Genomic DNA, 23,079 nt, shown 5'->3' with positions numbered 1-23,079 from the left:
TGTCTTGCTACCATGTGGTCCTCAAAACACTTACAAGTTTTGTTTTTCAATATTAGCAAGTAGCACTAGTTGAATCACCCGGTGATGGGCAAGAAACCTTTGTACTGCCAAACCAGTCCAGATTAAATAAATCTCTGAAAAATACTAGAGTATTATATTTACCCAAGTAAAAACAGAGTCCAGCAATGACAGAAAATGTTTTTAAGGAATCACAACTCCTTATAATAACACTAACTAGAAATTACATTAGTTTACTGATTATACTTCTTAATGCTTGTAGTAGTTCTGAATGCTTCAGGTTCTCACTTTTAAAAGTTTTACTCAAGAACAGATACACTGCAATCAGTCAGCAGTAAGGTGGACTCCAGCAGTAAAAGCTGGTCAAAACTGTTTTTAAACATTCTCAACTGGTAGAAGGTGCAGAACCCCTCAGCAACATAAGCTATCAAACCCCCCTATCTTATCTCCCTTCTGCTTTTTACACTGCTTTCTCCTTTTCAAACTTCACTCAAATCAATTATCTCGAGCTTAAAGTCCATAAAGATCAAGTTTCAAATGAAAAATAGTCTTAGGCTTAAGCAGGAACACTCTGAGGTTTATTGTGCTTTTCTAGCACATCCAGAAACACTAAAGTTCACCTGAGAGGGGAAGACAATTTCCTCCTGATTTTTCACAGTATCTGCATACAAGAAAGGCTGAAAGAGTTGGGAAAAAGCTCAGGGATATCTCATCGGTCAGGGTGTGGAAAAGACCAAGCAGTGCCCAATGAAAACACAAGAGGCAGTGGGACAAAATGAAAACAAACAAATGCCACTTAAACATATATAAACACACTGTCATCTGATGACAGCTTTCCGACATACTCAGGAAACCTTCCAGATGGTGTTTTTTGAAGGTTCTGACCTATTTTCAGGGGCAACTGACTGATTAAAATCAACAGAGCTACAAAAAAAATATTGACTGGATATATTTGGAGGAAGATGGCTCTGTGGGAGGGGTCTGCTCAGCTCTTGCTTTTTAATAAGGTGACAACCTCACTAACGAAACAGGAGTGAAACAACTGGTTAGACATTAGGAAGAAATTCTTCATAAAAGGGTGAAAAGAGTGCTCATATATTGGAATGGCCAGCCCAGGGAGATGCTTTAGGGAAGACTGAATGTGGCACTTAGTGGTCTGGATGGTGTTTGGTCATAGGTTGGATTCCATGATCTCAGAAGTCTTTCCCAACCTGGCTGATTCTGTGATAAAACACACCAAACCCATCAAAGCCAGGCAGCAGCAGCTACAGACTAGGTTATTCCCCACAGCACAAAGTGTCCTCCTACCTAACAGCTCTGACAAAACAGCTCCCACTGTCAGCCAAGTCAGCAACACCGCCTGCACCAGGCGTTCAGCCACTGCTGGCACAGCTGGGCTCCCCACTTGGCCAAACCTTACACAAGCAGCTCTTCAGTGCCAAGACAGAGGCCAAGTCTCCCAAAAAGCATGGCCACATTATACCCATCTTCTCTGATTTTAAACAAAGAACGCCTTCAGCTACTCAGACACTTTCTGAAGTTGCCTGTAAGAGGTAACTAAGTCCCTCTGGTAGCCCTGAAATAAAAATCAAAACACAGATCAAGGAAGAGTGGAAAACATATCAAAATTCTAGCATGCCTGTGTCTTCAATAGAAATAGGCACTCATCCAGCAAAGAGCACAATTCTACATTCTTGGTACTTTGTTTAGGGTATTACAATGTTGTCAGAACCCAGTGACTTTCCTGTTGTAGACAAAAAAGACAGACCAGATTTAAAATAAAGTCCATTAAAAACACACTTTAATAGCTTATACATTTTTAAAAAGATGGGAGAGGGATTCATCAGATAACTGAAATCCTTGTATATAATGGGAAGCCTTGCTGAAATTTGCTGCAGGCCTGGAGGGACAGAGTCCAATTGTGAAGCAGCAAGAATCGCTGCAGTGCTCCATAAAGGTCTCTTCAGGCAGGTTTCAGGCCAGTTCAAAGTCATTTATTGGAACAACAACCCTGGAAAGTTGTGTGACCTCCAGAAGTACCTTGCCAGCAGAACTGCAGTTATGTTAGAAACTGAGCTTTTGCTTTTCCAGTTTATCACAACAGACAGTTGCTAGATGAATAAAACAAACTTCATTAGTACTGTTATTTCCACTTGTACATTTATCACATAAAACCAGCCAAGTTTAGTCTCCTATAAAACAAAGCTTAACAATTTTGTTATTATGTATGAATAGAGTTACAAAGATATTTTATTTTATCTTGTCGCAGACCAAGTTTGGACTAAAGACAAAAGAACCACAGAGGACACAATCTTACCCTTTTCACTACCATACTCTTCTTCACAACTCTTTCAAAATCAGGTGCTGAACTTAAGGAGAATGATCTTTCCAACTGCTTTCCCACAAAAATGCTTCTAACATTTATGAGCTATAGGAATTCCAGCTGGTTTAATCCTAATATAATAGTATATGTTCAGCCACTTAAGACAGACCTTAACACTGAAAAAGTAGCTCAGGTGTTTAAACACTGAACAATGAAAACACTTCCGTAAGTGTTAAACATAAGACGTGGTTATAAGAATGTTTTCCTTCCACTTCAATACCATATAATTTCCTGTCACCCTGACCTGAGTCACTGATGACAACTCAGATGCTTAAATAGAAAGGCCTGACAGACTTCCCGCTACCCTTAAAATTCTAGCTCCTGACCTCAAACTGTGAGTTTTGTCTACAGAGCTCCCCTGTAAAGACACATGCACAAGGTGAGCACCAGGGTTTGGGAACCAAAGACAAATCCCTCCTGGCCAAGAGCTCCCACTGCTCTGCAGCCAGGCTCCCTCCAGGCTCTGCGTCTGCTTCACACTCCTGATTACAAATGACCAGAATGACCAGTTCCCCAAAGATCCAAGTATTCCTTTGGGGTACAGATGTAGGTTTGCTCTCCCTCAATCAGAGGAGTGCCTCACATGTCTCACTATCAGGGAAACCACTCTGAGCACTGGTCTTGTGCACAAGTCCTTGCCTTCCCTCCACACCCCAATAACCATCCAACTGAGAAACACCTGAGGGACTGAACCTTGAACAGATGGAAACATTCAGTATTTCCGACTTCCCTTCTAATGGTGCCCAATAAAGCTACATCACCAACAGAGTGGGGAAACCCACGGAGCTGTATTTCCAAGGCAGCTTAACCCAAGGATGTTGTGATCCCCTGCTTTCTTCTATGTGCATTCAGTGGTCCCTTCCCCAGCTCTCTGCTTAAATTAGTAGTTAGTTATAATACTGGGGAATCAGATAAAGAAAGCAGTTCAAGAGAAAACTTGTAGTGACAACTTTCTGCAAGTTTATCTCCTTAAGACGTCTCACTGCAGGGTCAGACATAGGACTGCTCCAAACCCACTTTAGATCAACCTCTACATCCCTGTTACATCCCAGATCAGGAGCACCCTGCTCAGTGAAGCTCCAAACCACCCTCATTTGTGGTGGTTCAGTTCAGTGCGGAACAGTCTCACAAAGTAATCTGGAATTTTCACTGAAACTAAACCCAGGAACACACTTGATGCACATTAATCTTTAACAGGCATTGTGTCCATGGGACAAGATTAAAACTGCAATGATATAAAAATGTCCAAAACTTGAAATCTGAATGTGGTCCCTCACACGAGCAACTTCCCCCTACAGATCCACTCAACTTGCCCCTCCACAACCTGCTGCTTTGCTCAAAGCCAATATCTGCCATGAAATCACATCCCAACATAACACATCATTGATATAAGGCCACTGGATTCTTGTCAACTCTGATGGTAAGGATGCAGTTCCATGCTATTATGAAACTGAACAAGTGTAATTAGCTAATGGAGACCATGCAGTCCACACATATTTAACTGTACAGTCACCAGTTTTGAGCCACGCCACACAGAAGAGCAGACATTTCACTGAGGTGAGCCATGCAGAGCCATCACAGGTTCCACGTGGAGGACTTACAAACAGTTGCATCACAAGGGCTACAGCAAGCGTTGAGCAGCACCAATGACATGCTTTACCTTCACAGGAGCTCAGAAGGAGGTCGGGTGTCTCCTGTACTGCCCCCGGAGTGGCAGTGACACATGGCAGTGACACGTGGCAGAGCCATTTCTACCTGTGCCTCCTGCCCAGGGAGCCACACCAGTTGTGCCAGCTCCAGTCCAGATAAACAGCTTTATACCAAAGCAGTCACACCTCCTCCTGCTCCTGAAGCTTTGATCCCATGTGCCAGCCAAGCAAACTCTGCTGCCACAAGGAAGGGATGTGGCAGAGGAGGTTCTCTGCAGTTTAAGACAATGCTGACCTCATTTATTCAAATATTGAATTATGGCCTTATTTTAAGCAAAATGCCCAGAGCCATGAGAATTCTTTCATTAGTTTAAAATAATACAACACAATGCCAATAAAAAGAAATATTTTCATGCCGTTTTATGTACATTTTCTTTAAAGCACACACAATTAATTCCCAAACAGCTGTAAGCTAATTATTCCAGTCATGGATTATTTCAAAGACAGAGAACCTAAATCTGTACAATTTATTAGTTCAGGTTGCTGGGCAAACAAACAATCCTTTCAAGCAGGATGCCTCCAATACATACAAACACACAGCATTGGACCCAAGCTGATTCTACATAAAACCAGCTCAGCTATGTCCCCCCAGTCTCTGGAAGCACCACAAACACCCTGCTGTCACCCAGTGGGGACTCAGTTTGGATACAACAGGATTTGCTCTGTTTAAAGTAAGTTCATGTTGAAGTGAGTATGAGCCTTCACTCTCTTCAACACACCCCATGTCAGAAGGCTCAGCAGTTCAAAACAGCATTAGATGAGTGAGGGCCGTCAGACACTGCTGCACTCAGGCTAAATTCTCAACAAATCCCTTTCTGATTCCTCAGCACACGGGCTGACCAGCCAGAACTGCTGGATATGTGATAGTTTATAAGACCTGTTAAAAACTTTGTAAGTAGTCTCTAGTGCTTACACTGAGGATATTTTAAACTGCTATAAAGATAGCTTTTAGGAAAAAAAATAATTAAGCGAGAATAAACACACACCCCAGAGAAAACCAGCAACAATAAGCAAACCAAAAAATGGCAACACAGCAACTTCGAAACTCACTATCTCCTATCTCATGTGAGTCTTTGCTTCCCCACACCTGAGCACCAACAGCCCTGCCACTGTCAGCTTCTCACGTTAAATCCTTTGAGCTTAAAGGGAAAAAAACCACCATTGCAAGAGAGGAAGGAACAAGCTGGCACAAAGGCACTTCTGCTATTTTCCTGTTTGGTCTCACCACATTTTCTCCTTTCTAGTGATAACTACCTTATTGCATCCTTTCAGTATATACTTTTTCCCAAGGTCTGTACTGACAGGACTAGAGGCACTCATTTTAAACTGACAGAGGGGAAATTCAGATTAGACCTCAGGAAGGAACCCCTGCTGCTGAGGGTGGTGAGACAGCACCAGGAGCTGGCTGGGGATTGTACTGTCTGAGAGTTTGTGATTTGGATGTCAGTGGCATTGCAGTGAGAAGGTACTTTTGGGAGAAGTGTTTAGTGGCTGAGACTAATTTCAGTTGGGCCAACTTTTGCAGAATTTCCTGTCAGCTGTAAAGGTAAAATCAAAAGTGCAAGTAAGAAACTTCAGTGAGGTATATGAGAGATCTCATGGATTATAAGAAATCTGACAAAGTTACAGGATGTCTCTGAAAAGAACATGCTAATGGCAGGGATTTGTTAATTTATTTGTATGTTTTATAACAAAAAAATCATAAAATACATTTGTGCCCGAATCACAGGATAGCTTGGATGACCTTTAAAGAACATCCATGGGCAGGGACACCTGCCTCCAGACCTGGTTGCTGCAAGCCCCATCCAGCCTGGCCTTGCTCACTTCCAGGGATGAAACATCTGCAGCTTCTCTGAGCAGTCTGTGCCAGTGTCTCAAGTCTGTGACAAGGCAACTTTATTCAAAGTTTGTTTTTCCTTTTCTTTCTGTCCACCCTGCAGTATCTGCTAATTTTCCTTACTTATTTTCTAACTTGCTCTGTGCTGCATTACCCAGTTCTAGCTTTCCGCTTAAAGCAACAATTCCTCTACATCCATAGCTTGCCTAAAAAAAAGGAAAATAATAACAAAAATAGCAGTCTACCCTTGAGACAGTCTAAAGCCAGGAGACTTGGACTGTCAGCACAGAACTCGTCCATCTGGAAGCCGCCCTGGATCCGCCTGGCATTTTTAGATTGGGTAAGGCACTGGTGCATTCTCCAAGATATGACTCACCATGCATTTTTAATAAAAAGTTTGTGTTGAATTTTACAGCTCAGTAAGAATGCTTGGAATAATTAGGAAAATGAACAGTTGAAAACAGTTTAGAATGTAGGCTTTTCCTCTCACATTATTTTAACTAATGAGAAACTCATTGCATTCTAACAGCAACCACCTCAAACATCAGTTTCTTGTGCCGGCTCGGGACAATTAGCAAGAGACTTTGGGAAGGAACCTAAACAGTATAGCAGAAACCCTGCCCAGCAGCCTGCTCTGAAAGACACAAACCACATACGCCTCATTTTCCCACTCCAGGCTCCTGTAATCTTCTGGAGTGCATTATAGTGCTTAACACTGTATAAGATAAAACACAACTGGAAATTGAACGTTTGTCAATTTTCACTTACCTAAAGCAAATTGTCTTCGCACATACCCTCATAATTTTACAACTGTGTATAATTATGCTGTAGATAAGTCACCACTGACAACCACATGGGAAGAAAACTGTTTTAGGGATACCTCACTCCAGATTTATCAACTCTACAGGTACCCCATCAAGTCTCCTCCAACATTATCAGAAATACTTGTCTTAAACTCAGTCATAAATTTAATAAATGTTACAATTGTGGATTTAATTTAACCCCCACTTCTATGAGCAGCATTGCTGGGCCCTTCCCTTTACAGCACAAGACATGAAACGGGAAGTATTAGAATAAAACCTCAACTACCTCCAAGTATTTAATACTTTATAAGGATAGAGGAGGTCAAAACATTTTGCCTGGGAAGTGACATGAAGCAGAAAGTGATGGTTTGTGCTGCAAGTTATTTCCTTCAGTCAGAGCAAGAAACCAGCCCAGAAATGAGAGGTGACACCTGCAGGAAAGGCAGCAAATATCTCCACGAGCGGAAGTGAAAAAATGCAACTAATTCACATTGCAGAGAAAACCAGGGATCTTTGAGGGCACAGGGGAACATATTTAAAAAAAACCACACCACATTTTCTGAAGCCATGACTCAGACATTGTTCCATATATAGATTTATGCCTCTTCCTCTGTTCCTTCCTTAAGTTAATTTTGTAACATCTATTTGGCAAAACATTCAAGGTGAGTCACAAAACACCAAATTACAAGTTCTGCTAAAACAAAGCCATGCCAAAAAGCACTGAAGAACAAAAGAATCATATCTCATCTATATTTTGTTCAAATCCAAAGCACCAAATAAGCAGTGAAAGTACCTTAAGGTCAACACCATACTTATTCGTGTTCCCTTAAAGCCTTCACTAGATAATTAGCTCACAAAAATAAGTGTGAAACTTGCTTATCTGAGAACTCTTTGAACAAAGTCATTCCCCTGAAAAATAAAAAATTGTATTTGAAGTTTCCTTTCTTCTGTCAGGACTCCACACTACTATAAAAGCTTGAGCTTCTGCTGCAGACTTTTTTTTTCCAGGAGTCTCCTAGCCAAAAAGGACATCATGATCATAGCCCCAGGTTATGAATTCAAGAGTTATGAAAACAAGAAAATCTCTGAAAGCCTTTTGGGTTTAAATGAAAACTCCTTTTATGCTCTGAAGAAATGCAGAAATGCTTTGACCGACAGCCTACAATTTGGCACATCTCTAATTCTGAATGACAATTAGTACTTGTGCAAACATGGCAAGAATCTGGCTTTGAAATAAATTTACAGGAACTTAAAAGCATAATTTGGAGCATGCACAAAGTGTTCCCTTCATCTGTAAAAACAGACATGATGCAAGAGTCTGAATGGTCCCAGATTGGAATTTTGCAAAAACCACAAAATATGCTTAGCATTACAACAGGAACAAGTGTTTGTATCTGACTCCATGCTGTCAGGGCATACTAATTGTGACATAAAGTTCATTTACTTTTTATTGTGGACATTTTAGTCAAGACAATAAACTGAATATCTGACAGAAAAGCAGAAAGAAATCTCTATGAAATGGATTTCACAAAAGCCAGTCAAAACAGCAAACGCTCAAGGGCACCCTACAATCTCAATCAGACAGTTTTAAAGGAGGCAAAATTGTTTCATTAGGTCAATTATGTTCCAAAAGTTCAGAGAGCAAATCCTTCAAATATCTATTTCCACATGTATTTAGAAGGATTTAAGTAATTCTTATTAAGATCATTATTTCATTCTGCAATGCTTCCAATCACGGGAAAATAGGGATTGAAAAGACCTCTGGAGTTTACTTATTCCAAACTGGTCAGAACAAGGTTAATCCCAAAGTCAAATGAGGTTGGTTCAAGGCTTTGTCCAGCTATATTTTAGAAGCCTTGAAAAGATGGAGATAACACAGCTACCACAAGCACCTTTTCAGATACTGAATTCTCATAATAATTTTTCTACATTATATTCAGTGGGAATTACCTCTGTCCTAACTTGCAGGTGTTGGTTCATAATTTTTCACCGTGCCTCCAAGGAGAGTAGGTTGTTCTCTCCAGGCTGCACCTACTCCTTGCACACCACATACATCAGCCTCTCAACCACCCTCAACTCTCCAGTTCAGTGGCATTCCCTCTGCATGTGAGGGGAGGGAGGAGTAAAACTGCACACAGTATTTTAGAGCCTGCCTGTGAGTGCCAGGGAGTGGGGAACAACCACTTCCCTGGACCTGCTGGCTACTGTCCTGCCCGTGCCCCCTGGCAGAGAGTAAGGTAGCTCATTACTACTGCAGCACACCAATCATCCTCCACCCCATTCACTGGGGAGTTTTTTTAGGTACCTGGTCATAATCTTGAGCATTTGAAGAAATCAGTGTTATGTGAGCATCCCTACCTGCCCATCCTCCTGCTTCACTCCCAACAGTTCTTCCCCTGTACACCCATTTGGCTGAAACGTGCCAGAAGAGCAGCATCTCTAAAAGTAAGAGCTGTGTATTTTTTATTTTTAGGTTTTTTTGTGGAGTCAGCACTGAAGCACTCAAATGTCAGTCCTTCCAAGGAAAAGACTTCAGGACTGCCCCAACACTTACCCGTCTAACCTGATGGCTGGCTGATCACCAAATATGCAGCTTGGAAGCAACTACAGCATGTGCTGTGTCTCACAGAGTTCATTGATAGTAACACCACCATTGGTATTTGAAGAATTTGAGAAGGGATCAGAGGCCTTACAGGAGTTCATGAAAAGCAGTCTGGGATAGCAGAAAAGCAAGGGATAGCAGCTGCTGCCATCAGGAGACAAAGCACCTGAGGCAAGTTCACAGAAAGCCAACCCTCACCTCCACTTCTCACCTCCACTGTTCTCAACACAGTCGGAGTAGTTTGGATTTCAGAAACACAAAGGAAATACTCTTGGTTGTTCCCACATATTCACAAGTACAGGCATAATCCTGGGAACCCAACTACATACACAAAAAAAAAAAAAAAGTGAAATCAAGAGAGAAGAGACAACAATACAACCTTAGCTTTTTCAAACACCAAGGTTCGGGATTCACCACTTCAGTCACTGCTCAGAACTGAAAAACCAGGATACAGCAGTGAACAGCGGGATCCAGCAGCTCTGTGTTGATGGGAAATCAGTCCAGTCTCCTTGCTGCATGGAGATGGCAGGCTGTGCCTCATTGTACTGACAGCATGTCTCCTGTTTCATAAACAGCTTTATTTCATCGGCTGTTCATCCAGCCTCAGGCTTTCTGTTACTGGTTATCTACCAGGGCAGGTTTTCTCCTACAACCTACACATTACAATCCATACACGTACCTTATAGTTGTCTCTCAGTAAGGATGAAGTGCTAAGACTGAACAGCAAACTCTTCCCACAGAATAAGCATCTAGTAAGGTGATGAGCACATGAAAACAAGAGGAAGCGATTTTATATACACTCTTAATTGTGCTTTTACTTGACAACAACACACAGTTCAATTTTTATATATTCATTTCTATAGCATACAATGATTTAAAAAATGCCTTCAAGCTCTCCTCAAGCTGCAAAGGTACTCAACTGATATAGTCTCCAATTCCCCTACTTCCTGACCCCACATCCTTATTCAGATACTGGTAGGCTGTAAAAGCAGACCCTGTTACACTTAGGCTTCTGATAACGTGAATGTGTCAATGTAGTGGTTTTTAGTATAATCTTCCCCTTCACAGACACTCTCCTTCCCTGTGCTGAAGGATGAGATGTATTTTCAGTAACCTGCAGGTCAGGCAAAGGAAGCCCTGTATTTGATTTTCAAGAGCAAAACAGCACAGTTCATGATAATTTATCCTTAATTAAAAGGCTACATTCTGCTGTTTGCACTTCTCAAGAAAATCTGCTGCCTCTTTATCTACCATACCCAGGAGAGCATGGGATTAACATACTTGCTTTTATCTTCATGGCTTCAAAAGCCTTGCTCACCTCAGCACTTCCACTGCCCCACTTCCAGCACAGAATCTCATTCCACCTGGCTTCTGAACAGCACAAACTCAGCTGAACACAGCAAGAAGTGTTGCATGGGACATTGAGCTTTCAAACAAATAGCCCACGGCTCACCCTGCAGACACTCATGCAGCTTGTAAATCCTGCTAATTTTGTCAAGTCCCGTACCAAAATCTCTTAACAAAAGAATATTCTTCACTGAACCTCTTTGGAAAGGGAAACAGACAGGCTCTGCTTTTCTGGAACGATGGCTTCAGTCACTTACAGAGACCAGAGTTTGACAGTGACTCCAATCTGAGGCTAAAGCCATGACCCTGCATGGTCTCTCCCTACTCATTCTCATTTCACCACCTCTTCCCCTGCGCTGGTCTCACAGTTGTGCTGCTCCAGGGTGTGTCAGTCTAGCTTGCTGCCAAATCAGCCAGCTGGTTTTCTTCCAGCTGGATTCAGCCTTAGCCAGTGTCTTGGACTAGATCATTGTATGGACACATGATCACTAAACCTGCCAAAATGGGTGATTAAAGAACACACTGATATCTGCATTATCCAGGGATTGCCCATACCAACAAATGATGGATCTAGCATTCCCCTGGCAATTTGTTCTAGCAATTAATAACTTCCCTGACAGAAACATTTAGATGTTGAAATGAGTGCAAATAGCAATGTGATTTACCTCAAGTTTTAGGCAGGCTTATTCTGCTTAATCTTGCATTTACTGGTTTATGATAGTGCTAAAAAAGCCAAACTACATAAAAGCATTTAAGTGATGGGAACATTGCAAGTCCAGCCCAACTGCAAAAAATCAGGATAGAGAAGAACAGATGCATAGCATACTTTTACATATTGTGCTCAGTCCTCTTCTCTATTGAGAACATTATTGAGAACAACCAAAACCAACACCTACAGAAATACAAAAGGCACCTCAGTAACAGGTTTTAGCTGTTTAGAATCTATTTTCTCTTTAAAGGTATTATTAAATCAATAAAAAAATTGCAAATTAGAGGTACAGCTTAAAAGGAACATTTAGCTGGCTTAAAATGGATTGGGAGGGATTAAAAAAACCCTTGAAAAATTCAGAAAAAGAATGCTGTGAAATAACCAGTTTGGGGGATCATCAACACTTAGGGAAAACAATTAATATAGACACACCGAAGAAACTGATGAAATTATAGCATGGATCTAGTGCAAAGTAACTGCAGGTTAAAACAGAAACGGAGAAACACTCTACATTCCCTGACTCCTGAAATTCAGTCCCATCCACTCTCTTGCCCAGGAGGTAAGGACTGCATCGAGGGAGGCCATCCAGCTTGCTGCCATGATGGCCAAGCTGGCACAGGAGTTCGTCCCCACCAGGCAGCTCAGCTCCCAGCAGGGCTCACGGCCACTGGAGCCAGCCACAGGCACTGCACAGCCCCAGCAGCAGCCTGGAGTTATCTCTGAAGCACAGCCTGGAACTGCACCCACGGTGTGACAAGGGAGATTACATGCAAAGCAGCCTTCAAACAAATCTGTTCATAGCTCAAGGTACAAGTTCAGAGTTAAGTGATGAGATTCTTCCCCGCTTCACAAAACTAGCAGTTTTATTTCTTCAAGCAAAGAGGGAGACCCTTCTCCCTGAGTGCCAAAGATTAATTGAGAAGAAACAACTTGAAATATTCTGACAAGAATGTTTGCTTTCATGTTTTTCCTGAAAAATGAAGAAACAGCACAACTTGGGGAAATAAAAACACACTAAGAGGAATGAAGGTACATTGGTATGTTACCAATAAAGCCACAATTGAACTGAAGAGCCAAAACTGGAAGATAAAAAACTTCTGTTGTGTCCAAACTGACAACTGCTGTAAGTGTGCTGCAACTGGTGTCAGTGTCAGTAGCATCCTCATCCTCCTCCTGCAGCCATGAGCTCAGTCTCAGTTTTTGGACAGCCAGCCTTGCTGAAAGCTGATTCAGGAAGACAGGGAAGTTTCAGATTATTTGGTTCATACAAGCAAGGGAAGAGAACAATGCTTATTAGTCAGAGGTAAGCAAAGGCTCAGACTTCAGTGCCAGCTTAAAAAGATCGAACTATATCCACAATCAAAAACATTTGACAAAGGCCAACCACTTAGTAACTTTATCAAGGAGGCAGAAACTGATGACTTAAAAGTCTTCTTTAAATAGTAAGCCAGGCAAGTTTCCAGGAACTCTAGCAAAACTGCTTTATTTAAAATTAAAGCAAAAATCATTAATAACTGCCATCCACAAAAACCTATTCACAGCTGCTGCAGAAGCAAAAATAATGAGATTGCCCAGCACTGCTTAATTCCAAAACCATTTGCCTCTAATGACAAAATGTACCACGTTTACAGGGATTTATTTACTGTTAAGAAACAGTGCAGTCTTAAGTCATTTAAATAATTTAATGCAACACTTCATCTAGTTAAAACTAGAAAGCAATAACATTCACTTTGAATTTCTTCAACAAATGTCAAATTTAAACTCAATTTGCAATCACAAAGTTCTTCAGCACTAAGTGGAAAGCAACTGCAGCCCTCATCTGTAACACCACAGCTCAGCACTGCATAAACTGCTGAAATTACAAGAAAATGCTTCATTTTTTACATTATTCAAAATATTATATTCTAATTTATTCTGCTGAAAGCAGTCCTGGCCTAATACAGATTTCACAGAAAGTTCTGAGTTGGAAGGGACCCACAAGGATCATTGAGTCCAACTCTTAAATAAATGGCCCATACAGGGACTAAACTCATAACCTTGCTGTTTTTAGCACCAGGCTCTGATGAGCTGAGCCAATCTCAGGGTCATGAGCATATTATAGGCAATAAATATTCCTTTAAGAAAAGTGCACTTAATATTCTAAATTACCTCATATTATACTCTCTACAGGGTACATCACCCCAAAGTGGAAAGATTTAACTAATTTAGCAGACAGACACATCCTGCAGTTTTTCCTTCAGCCTGATTTAGGACTCTGGCAGTGGCAAGACTTACATTTTTGTTCAAAAATATCTACAGTGCATCCTTTTCTTTGTTCAAGATTCCTGAAAAAGAAACATTTCATACTGATTGTATATGAAGAAAGTCAATTCTGCATGGAAGTAGTGAAGTAAAACACAATCCCAAAAACTCTTCCTGACATTAGTCAGAGAAAGTAAATAGCCATGCTGGTGAAATGAAGTCTGAAGTTTATGCTGGGAAACAGGGAATAATTTAGGGTGAAAGGACACTTATTAACATAACAAGAGTTCACATCAGAAAAGAGGCAAATGGAAAAGCAGTTTTAGTGCTTCAGTCCTGCTGTCACCAGCGCACCAGGACAGCCACGGGTGATGCTCAAGCAGAGTTGTGCTCCCACCACCACAGCACTGGGGAAATCTGTTTCTCACCACACCACATCCAAAGTAAGGGACAGCAAAGGCTCAGGCGTCACCTCCACTGAATGCTGGGAACATTTTAGGTCATTAGCACATTCACAACTCAGAGCACAAACAAAAAAACATCATTATGGAAAGAAAAAGTAGAATGGAATTTAGCTACCTTACAGAATCACAGAAATTCTAGGTTGGAAGAGACCTTTAAGATCATCGAGTCCAACCCATGTTCTAACACCTCAACTAGATCATGGCACCAAGTGCCACATCCAGTCTTTTTTTAAACTCTTCGAGGGATGGTGACTCTACCACCTCCCTTGGTAGATGATTCCAGTATTACAGGATGCAGTTTAAAAAAAGACAAACAAATACCCACTTTAAAAGGAGCAGAAGAAAAAAGTTTAACCCCTGCCAAGGCCCAGAACACATTTTAAGTGCCCAGACAACAATCACAGCTGACAGAAATCACTACACCGCAGACCCACGAGCAACAAATTTCACCTGATTGACTCACCACTTCTGTCAAGATGATTTGAGACACTTGAAGCTTTTTCATTGCTGCTCTTTCCTAACAAATCATTTTTATCAAGCCAGGTTAAGGGACTAGCAGACCAGCAGTCACATGTGACAGCATCTCGAGGAGGTAAAATGAATGGGGAGAGCAGAGCTGTGGCAGCCAGAGCAGGACAGAGCAGCCACCTCACTTAGCCCCAGGCAGCACAGCGTGCCCGACCACACATTTCCTGTGTTTATGCAACAAAAACCCACTAAGGGAAAAAAAAAAACCAGCACAGGCAGACAATGGAGAAAGCCCGTGAAGGTGAGGGTAATTCGAGGGCAAGGTCCTACCTAGCTGAAACTAAAGCTCTCAAGAACTGTATGGAAAACAAATCAAGACAGTAAATACAGTTCCACCCCTGCACAAAGTTAACTCCTGATTAACATGAAAAACTCTTTTCAACAAGATGAAAAAATGGTCAGTACTAAAATAACTATCCAGTAAAGGTGACCAGCACCTGGAATGACTGGCACATGATAAAAGTACATGTAGAGAGACTCATCAGTATGAAGCCACCAAACAATCACCCACCATTTCTCAAAAACACAAAGAAGTCTGGCAGAACAAGGAGCAGTTTCAGGGCAAAAAAACCTCACGCTGAAAGGACATATTTCCCCCACTCATTCCCATATATGCTAAACAGGGATTCCCACTGTCACAGAGAGTGGTTGGCAAAAACCACAAGGCTTTTTTGAGCCCCTCGGGGATGGACAACCACGGTCTTGAACTATGTATAAAAAATGATCTCGTGAAACCACAAACACCTCTGAGAAAGTTCATAAATCACTTACTGCCAGACTAGGGGTTTTTATTAAAAAAAAAAAAAAAGAAACAAAAAAAAAAACTTTCCACTACAAACCTGCCTTCCATATCCTTTTCTTCCTTCCTTTCTCCACAGTCAGGACTCTCAGCACAGCAGTTCTTGCATTCTTGGGGGAAAAAAACCCAAAAAACAAAAAAAGGCAAGAGCTGAGCTGACAGATTCTCTAGCACCTTTTGAAGCAATTTCTGCTCAGTCTTCACCCAAAGTCAGGATCCATCAACTCTTCCCAGTTACTGTAAATTGGTTTCCCAGTAGCATAGGCATGTATCTTCCAGAGTCAGTTTTACATCACCCTCCCTTATGGTTTTGTCTACAATAAAGAAAATAGTAGTACAAATCACTTTGCTGAGCACCACAGGTACAGCTGGTCAACATCAGGCTCATCAAATACCTTAGTGCAGAAGGGTTTTTTAACAACTTGAACTTCTGATAATCATTTTACTCTACAAAATGCACTCAACTGCACATCCCACCTTACATATTTCCTGGTAAAAACAGCAGCAGCAGCAGGACTCTTCATCTATCCTACCCCATTTGTTTGGGGGTATATGGAGTAGATTTTTGGTTGGGGGACTGTTCTGTGAGGGGGTTTTTGTTTCTTTTTGAATTGAAGAACAAATCCTGAAGTAATGTTCTAACAGGTTCTTGGAATACTACTGAGGAATACTGAAACTGCCACTGTTTTCACAGCAACATGTCAGAAGTATTAAGTCTGCTTACTAAAACCTCCTAGATTGTTTTTTGTTGCCAACATGAAGCTAGCAAAAGGCATCACACAAGTTTAATGTTCACTGAACTTACTCTGCAGACCAAATATATTTATACTTATTCTGTTGGAAATGAAGAAGTATGTCTGGTTTCTTAAAGTATCCCAAAATTATAATTTTTTCTGAAGAGAACATGTAGCAAATTCAGATATACTAACCATGGGAACCACAAATCAAAGTCTGCACAAATTTTTGGAAATAAAAAAGATGGGAGGATGCATATAACTAAGAAGATACTGACAGATGTTCAGTGGATTGCAATTTTCCACTGTGGCAATTTATCAGCTGCTGCTGGAATGTTTCCTTCTTAGTTATAAAGCCATATGACAGTTAGCTGGAAGCTAATCTCTCCAAGTTAATATCAACCCAAAACAGCAAAAGACAATTCAATAAATAAAGTCTTTTCTAGCTAGAACATCTGAATACATTTTTTCCCTTTAATCTGTTTACCAAGCTGTTTCTAGAGTCATACACACATGATTACTGTAGTGCAGAAGGTAGAGAATTATAATGACAGGACTCAAGGGTGTCACTGGACATTACCAATAACTTTATATGGTCTTGTGTGTGTCACCTCTGATCACATCCCCCTCCCCATCCTTCAGACGCCTGAATGACACGTGCTCTTGAAACATTAATTTCCAGCTACCAGAAGAACATGAAAAGAACTTGTTTCCAAGGCATTCTGTACTTCTGCCCTTCTCCTTTTGGTTCCTCCAGAGTCATACTGGCTGTTCTTACTTCTTCATAAATCTCAAAAATCCTTGAGTTCATCAAAGATACCTCAACACTCCCCTCTAAGCCACCTCTTACATGTAAAATCCCTTCCACAAGCTGACATAACAGACAATCTCTTATCAAAAGCCAACTCTATCATGAGACCAGTAATAAAATAATCAACTAATGACTTCTCGAGATAAATTGGGAGACAACTACTAATTACAGTGAGTGCAGAGCACACTACAGTTACTTCTTTTTCCACTCTTACTTTTTTGTTTTATTGTACATTCCTCACCCCTTTTTACCACAATAAAGAAATACTTGAAAATCTGAATAAAGGACAACATCTTCAGAGAAAATCTGTTTAAAAGACTCTGAGGTTATCATACACTCCTTTCTAGAGTTTGGTCACCATCCTGGTAGGAACTGTTCTGTAACTGCACACACACACAAATTGTTATGGTAATAAATAACGCACACAACAGCAATACTCAGTGTGTGCACCCCCCCAATTCAGTCATATCTAGAACAGTAATAACATGCTCATTATGCTCATGAGAAGAGGATTTCCTTTAGAAAAGGAAACTTAAGGACAAAAATACGTAAAACCATGTCATAGAATAATCACATACAATCATGAACTGGACTCAGTCCCTACACAGTATTCCTAACTGTACTAATTGAGTATACTAAGGATTTTAATAACCCAAACCTACCATGGGTCAATCCTGAGGTATTTCTCATTTCAGTATTACAGCCTGAGTTCAATATGTTTAATTAGCACACTAAGCCTTTATGCTTTAGGAACTACCATCACAGGCCACTATAACGACCTGGGCAGACATTTCTCACTTGCAAATAAAACAATGCAGCCCGAAAAGAAATTAAGAGCAAGTCTTACCTATTCTGAACAACCACAAAAAGCATCTAAAAGTGAGATGTTTGGCTTCTACCAGAATTTAAAACACTAATTTCATTTTCTATTTTCAGATTTCATTTTAAGTGTGCTTTGACCTCATAAGACAACTTCCACTGAGATGAACGCTCTGAAAGCAGATCTTGATAATCAGCAGAACACCAGCCAGGAGGAGCGCTTCTCGCTTCACTAACTGCACGTTTGATCTGTACACCGTGCACTTCTTCATTTCCATGCACAACGGGGAGGCAGAAAGGCTGTCCAAAAGAAGCCAGGTACCCTTCCACTGAAAAAGCTTTACTCCCGCTCTGATGGGGCATGTTCGCACAGAGCAGCACAAGCACAGCGGACACTGAAGCCCAGCGCTGCCACCCGAGCAGAGCGGGGCTGCACAGCACAGCACAGCAGGGTGGAGGTGGGAGAGACACACGAACTGATCCCCGCACCGTTCTGGACCCCGGTGAGGTCCGGAATCTCTATAAACGGGAAGTCGCTATAAGCAAAGAGGGCTCTCAAGAGCGATGTTTAAGTTCACACGTTGATACTTCCCCATGCCGACGCTTACACTAAAAACCAGACCCATCACAAATGACTGTTCCCAGTGTGAACCTGAACTGGCACATCCTGAACACAGGAACATTCCCAGGGGTTCTACACTCACTCTCTTTAAAAACAGTGAGTGCTTCCGCCTTGGTGGAGAAACGGGCGAAGGCGCAGCTCAAATTGACGCTGAGTGGAAAAAAAAAAAAAAAAAAAAAGGCGAAAGGGCTGGATTTAGCCATAAAAACTTTTATGCTTCACCAAGCCACTCCCTCCAAGCAGCACCAGGCATTGCTGCACACCTACCTCGCTCTCCCCACGGAAACGCACGGAACCCCCCGCGCCTCCTCCCAGCCCGGGCCCCTCCGCAGCCCCCGGGGCCGGACGGGCGGGACGGGGCGGCCCCGGCCTCTCCCGGGAGGGAGCGCTCACCGAGCACCTGCCGCACTCGCCGGCCCGGCAGCTCCTCCACCGGTACCGACACCGCTCCCGCCCCGGGCATCTCGGGGGCTGCCCCGGGCTCCGCGGGTCCGCGCCCTCCCCTCACACAAAGGGCGGCGAAGGCGCCCCCGAAGAAGCGGGAAGAGGGGGCCGGTCCCGCCGCCCGCCCCGCCGCGCTCACCCATGCTGCGACCGCCCGCCCAGGCTCGGCGGAGCGGCTCTGGGTCCCGCCGACACGCTCAAGCCTGGCAGTACGGCTCCATCCGTGACGCTACAGGCGTGGAAGGGGCGGCTCCGAGCCCCGGGCGGCCCGGGGCAGAGGCGCCGCTCGCCCGTCCCGTCCCGCCGCTCCCGCCGCCGCAGCCGAGCTCGGGCACCGGCGACTCCGCCCCGCCCACGGCGGGGGGCGCCAAATCCCGCGAGAGCCGCGCGCCGCCACCGCCCCCACGCCGTTGCCAGGCGGGGTGACGTCACCTCCTCGGCTCCGCCCACGGGAGAACTCGCTCCGCCCCCGGGCCCGCCCCTCAGAGCAGGCCCCGCCCCCGGCACACCCTCATCGTCCCCTTCAACGTCCCCCTCGTTAGACGGCGCGTCAGACGCCTCATCCGCCTCTCAGTGCTCCTCTCATCACCGCCCTCATCAAATCACCCCTCATGACCCCCTCACAGATCCTTCATCACTCCTCAGTCAGCCTCCTCTCTCATAACCCGTCTCACCATTCCTCACATCCCCTCATCACCCCCTTCACGCAATCACAGAACAGGACAGGTCAGAAGGGACGGCCGTGATTCTACCTTCCTGCTCAATCAGAATTACCCAGAGCACATGGCACGGGATTGTGTCCAGACAGTTCTGGAATATCGCCAGTGAGGGAGACTCCACACTCTCTCTGGGCAATCTGTTCAGCGCTTGGTCACTGCACCGTAAAGAAGTCCTTCTTCATTTTCTCGTGCAACTTGCTGGGATCAGCTCCTGCCCATTCCTCTGGTGCCATTGCTGAGCCCCTGGAGCAGAACCTGGGCCCTGCTCTGAGCCCTCCCTGCAGAAAGGACAGACTGGGATGAGGCCCCTCTCAAGGCTGAACAGCCTCAACCCCGTCAGCCTTTCCTTGTAAGAAAGATGTTCCACTCCCTTCATCATCTCCATAGTCTCCACTGGGCTCACGTCAGGAGCTCCATGTCTTTCACAGAGCCCAGACCAGGACACAGCATTCCAGATATGCCTCAGCAGGGCTGAGCAGAGGTGCAGGATCATCTCTCTGATGTGCTGGCAATGTTCTTCCTAAAGCACACAGGATTCCTTTCACCTTTTTGGCCTCAAGGACTCATGAACAGCACCATCCCCCTCATCACTCCCTTTTCTGCTGGGGCCACCCCACATCCCTGCCCTGCTTCCCAGCACAAAGTCCTCCTCTTCCTCTGGGGCTGGGGACACCCCACATCCCTGCCCTGCTTCCCAGCATGAAGTCCTCTTCTTCCTCTAGGTCTGGAGCACAAATCTTAGGAGGAAAGGCTGAGGAGGCTCAGGTTGGAGAAAGGTTAATTCACAGAAAGGTTGATTGCCCATTGGAATGGGCAGCTCAGAGACAGTGGAGTCTCATCCTGGAGGGATGTTCAGCAAGCAGTGGATGTGGCACTTAGTGCCAGGGTCTAGCTGACCTGGTGTTGTCTGGTCACAGGTTGGACTGGATGATCTGAGACATCAACCTAACCATCCCCTTGGCCAATGTCATTAACATCACGCACGTGTTTGTGGGCTTGTGCACTGCTTTTGAAGAGTTTATGGGGTAGGGGTCTCTTTTGTTGGGTGGGTTTTTTTGGTTTGTTTTTTTTTTTTTTTTTACTTCAGATGCATGTAGGAAAGTGCTCCAAGATATATCAGGCTGCACTGTTTAGGTTTTTGTGGGAAACTCAGGAATGAGTGAAACAACTACTTAGAACTGAAGAAATGTAAAGAAAAAACCCTGACCCTGAGGCCAAAAGGACAAGTAAACATGGTCTGGTTTTGATGAAAATCAGGGAATGTAACACAGCAGGGCTCTCTGAAGTGAAAATATTCCCTCTTTTTGGCTGCAGACATCCTTTTATGAGTGGTTCCAAATGAACTGTTTCAGCCAAGCTCAGGACAAAATTAGCCTGAAAAGAATGTCAAGTATTTCCAGGAGTCAGCTTTTGCTTAGCATCTTTCTCATGGCACAGAAAGGGAAAATGAGTCAGATCATGAGCACTAAAGACACAACATGAAGTCTGAGAGTATAAACAACTATATATCACATTTTATTATGGTATTTTATCTGCTTTACCACACTTTGAGGCAGGTGCTCCCATTTTTTTCAACTGCAGAACTGAGAATATACAAGTCACAGAATTTCCTTGAAGCAGGTGCAGTGTTTTGCTGATAAATGGCCCCACGATGCTACCTTTAAAAGAAGAATTTATTTTTTATAAAACTACAACCCTCCTGCACCCCCAGATTTAAAGTACTTATTAAGAAGAGGAGGTCCTCTTCTTTCCTTCTTTTCTTCTTTTCTTCTTTTCTTTCAGGACAGAAAGGAAACATCAGCCTTAGAGTGAAGTCTCTTCCAATAAAAATTCAGAAAATAACTTCCATGAGAATAAATTATCCTCATCTGTCTAATGTATCACTTTTTTCCACTTCCTTTATAGAGCTATGTGCTAAAAAAAGAAGGATAAAGGATAAGGGGAATTATAATTTTTATCTGATGTAGCAGTTTTTACTTTATTAAACTCTGCCACAAAGCTAAGTGTGCATGAACAAGAGGTGAGAAATAAAATGTCAATAGTGTACATGTTTAGAGAGCATTGAGGGAACTCCACGTACCCTTCTTTCTGGAAGCAATATACATGTTTAAAAAGCATTGAGGGAACTCCATCCACCCTTCTTTCTGGAAGCTTCTTTCTGGAAGCTGGCCAAATCTCATTCCCGTTCTTATGCACTTATGCTGACACAGAGCTGCCTTTGCCCCTCCCTTCAGCCTAGAACAGACGGGAGAGCAAAGCCCTGGTTCTTGGTTCTTACACTGTGGACAGGTAAAATACTCGCTTTGTGAAATTCTGTTTTATTTCAACATGCCTTGCTAACTCTGGCCAGGTCTAGCTCAAAGCTTCTTAGCAGCCTGAGTACAAAACCTGAGTTTTATTCTGAGCCATCTGCTCCGATGGTAAAGCACCAGCATCTGCTGGTCCTGTGCCTCAGCCTCCATCCTCTTTCCAGTGCCAGTGAGGCAGAAATGGGATGGCTCCTGGGGGAGCCCCTGTGGGGGCTGCTGAGCCCCAGTCTGTCTGTGGGCAGTGCTGCTGAATCCATGCCCTGCAGCCTGAGCAGTTTTCTGTCTGGTGCTGGGCTGTGCCCTGTGAGGTGTGGGGCACTGGCAGCTGTGTCTGCCCCACGCTTTGCTGAGTCTGACAAGACTTCACGGCAATGAGGTTTGCAAAAGTGCAGGAGTCTGCTCATGTGTGACTCAGAGCAACATGGGGACCTGTATTTAGCAATCTCATATGGGTGAGCAATTGTAATACATGTAAAGAAAATGCATCTGTGCCAGCCTATTGACTATTTTCACTCAACTGTTAAGTCACGTGACAACTTCTTTCTTTTCTCTATGTCTGGGGGCATGTGCTAAATGCTTATCTACTGAAAATCGCCTTCTAAATCACCTACAATGAGTTCCTTCCTCATTTTCCACTTCGGTAAAAGCTGAAAATTGTAATAAGCCATTTTCCTTTGAATATTAGTCAATATTGGTATTTGTGCAGTCCTTTGAAAATAGTTTTACTCATATTTGGGCAGATATACAGGGAACACTGGCTCTTGCTTTTTATTCTGACCTTCCTTTCAGTTCCAGGCGTAGAGAATTGATATTCTGACTGTATGGAATTATAAAAGTGCATATTTGTTTCAGAGTATTTTTAAATCCAATTAGGTTCCCAAAAATAACACAATCGTCTCACAAATTTGTCCAAGAAAACTTTTTTAAATGAAAGATTAGCATTTTAAGTGTTTTGTGATTAAGCTTAACGGAATATCTGAATTTCTACCTTGTTTTTGAGAGAGGAAAAGTTGTGACATACTTGCAGATCAAGATAATATCCACTGTTAACATCAGTAACTGCTATAATTTTATTTTGCAAGAGAGATCATTGTATAGTTCCTGCTATGCAGGTTTATAACGGAAGATAAGAATGATACAATTTGTCACCACAAGAACTGATTTATTTTATCTCACAAAAA

The 23,079-nt window shown here is 43.0% G+C and overlaps 1 protein-coding gene across 2 annotated transcripts in view; it reads right to left on the bottom strand.

Moving 5' to 3' along the window:
• Positions 1-19,170, bottom strand: part of CD2AP (CD2 associated protein) — a 76,614-nt gene extending 57,444 nt beyond the window's left edge. For both annotated transcript variants that reach the window (XM_058020035.1, XM_058020037.1), the window contains exon 1: positions 19,010-19,170. In XM_058020035.1, coding sequence (XP_057876018.1) covers positions 19,010-19,013 — 4 coding nt within the window. In that variant the 5' untranslated portion in view covers positions 19,014-19,170. The remainder of the gene's footprint in view (positions 1-19,009) is intronic.
• Positions 19,171-23,079: the final 3,909 nt, after the last annotated feature.

This window comes from Melospiza georgiana, chromosome 3 (assembly GCF_028018845.1).
Source record: "Melospiza georgiana isolate bMelGeo1 chromosome 3, bMelGeo1.pri, whole genome shotgun sequence".
Classification (NCBI taxonomy): Eukaryota; Metazoa; Chordata; class Aves; order Passeriformes; family Passerellidae; genus Melospiza; species Melospiza georgiana.
Note: the sequence above shows the minus strand (reverse complement) of the source record. Positions and strands in the feature narration are given on the sequence as shown.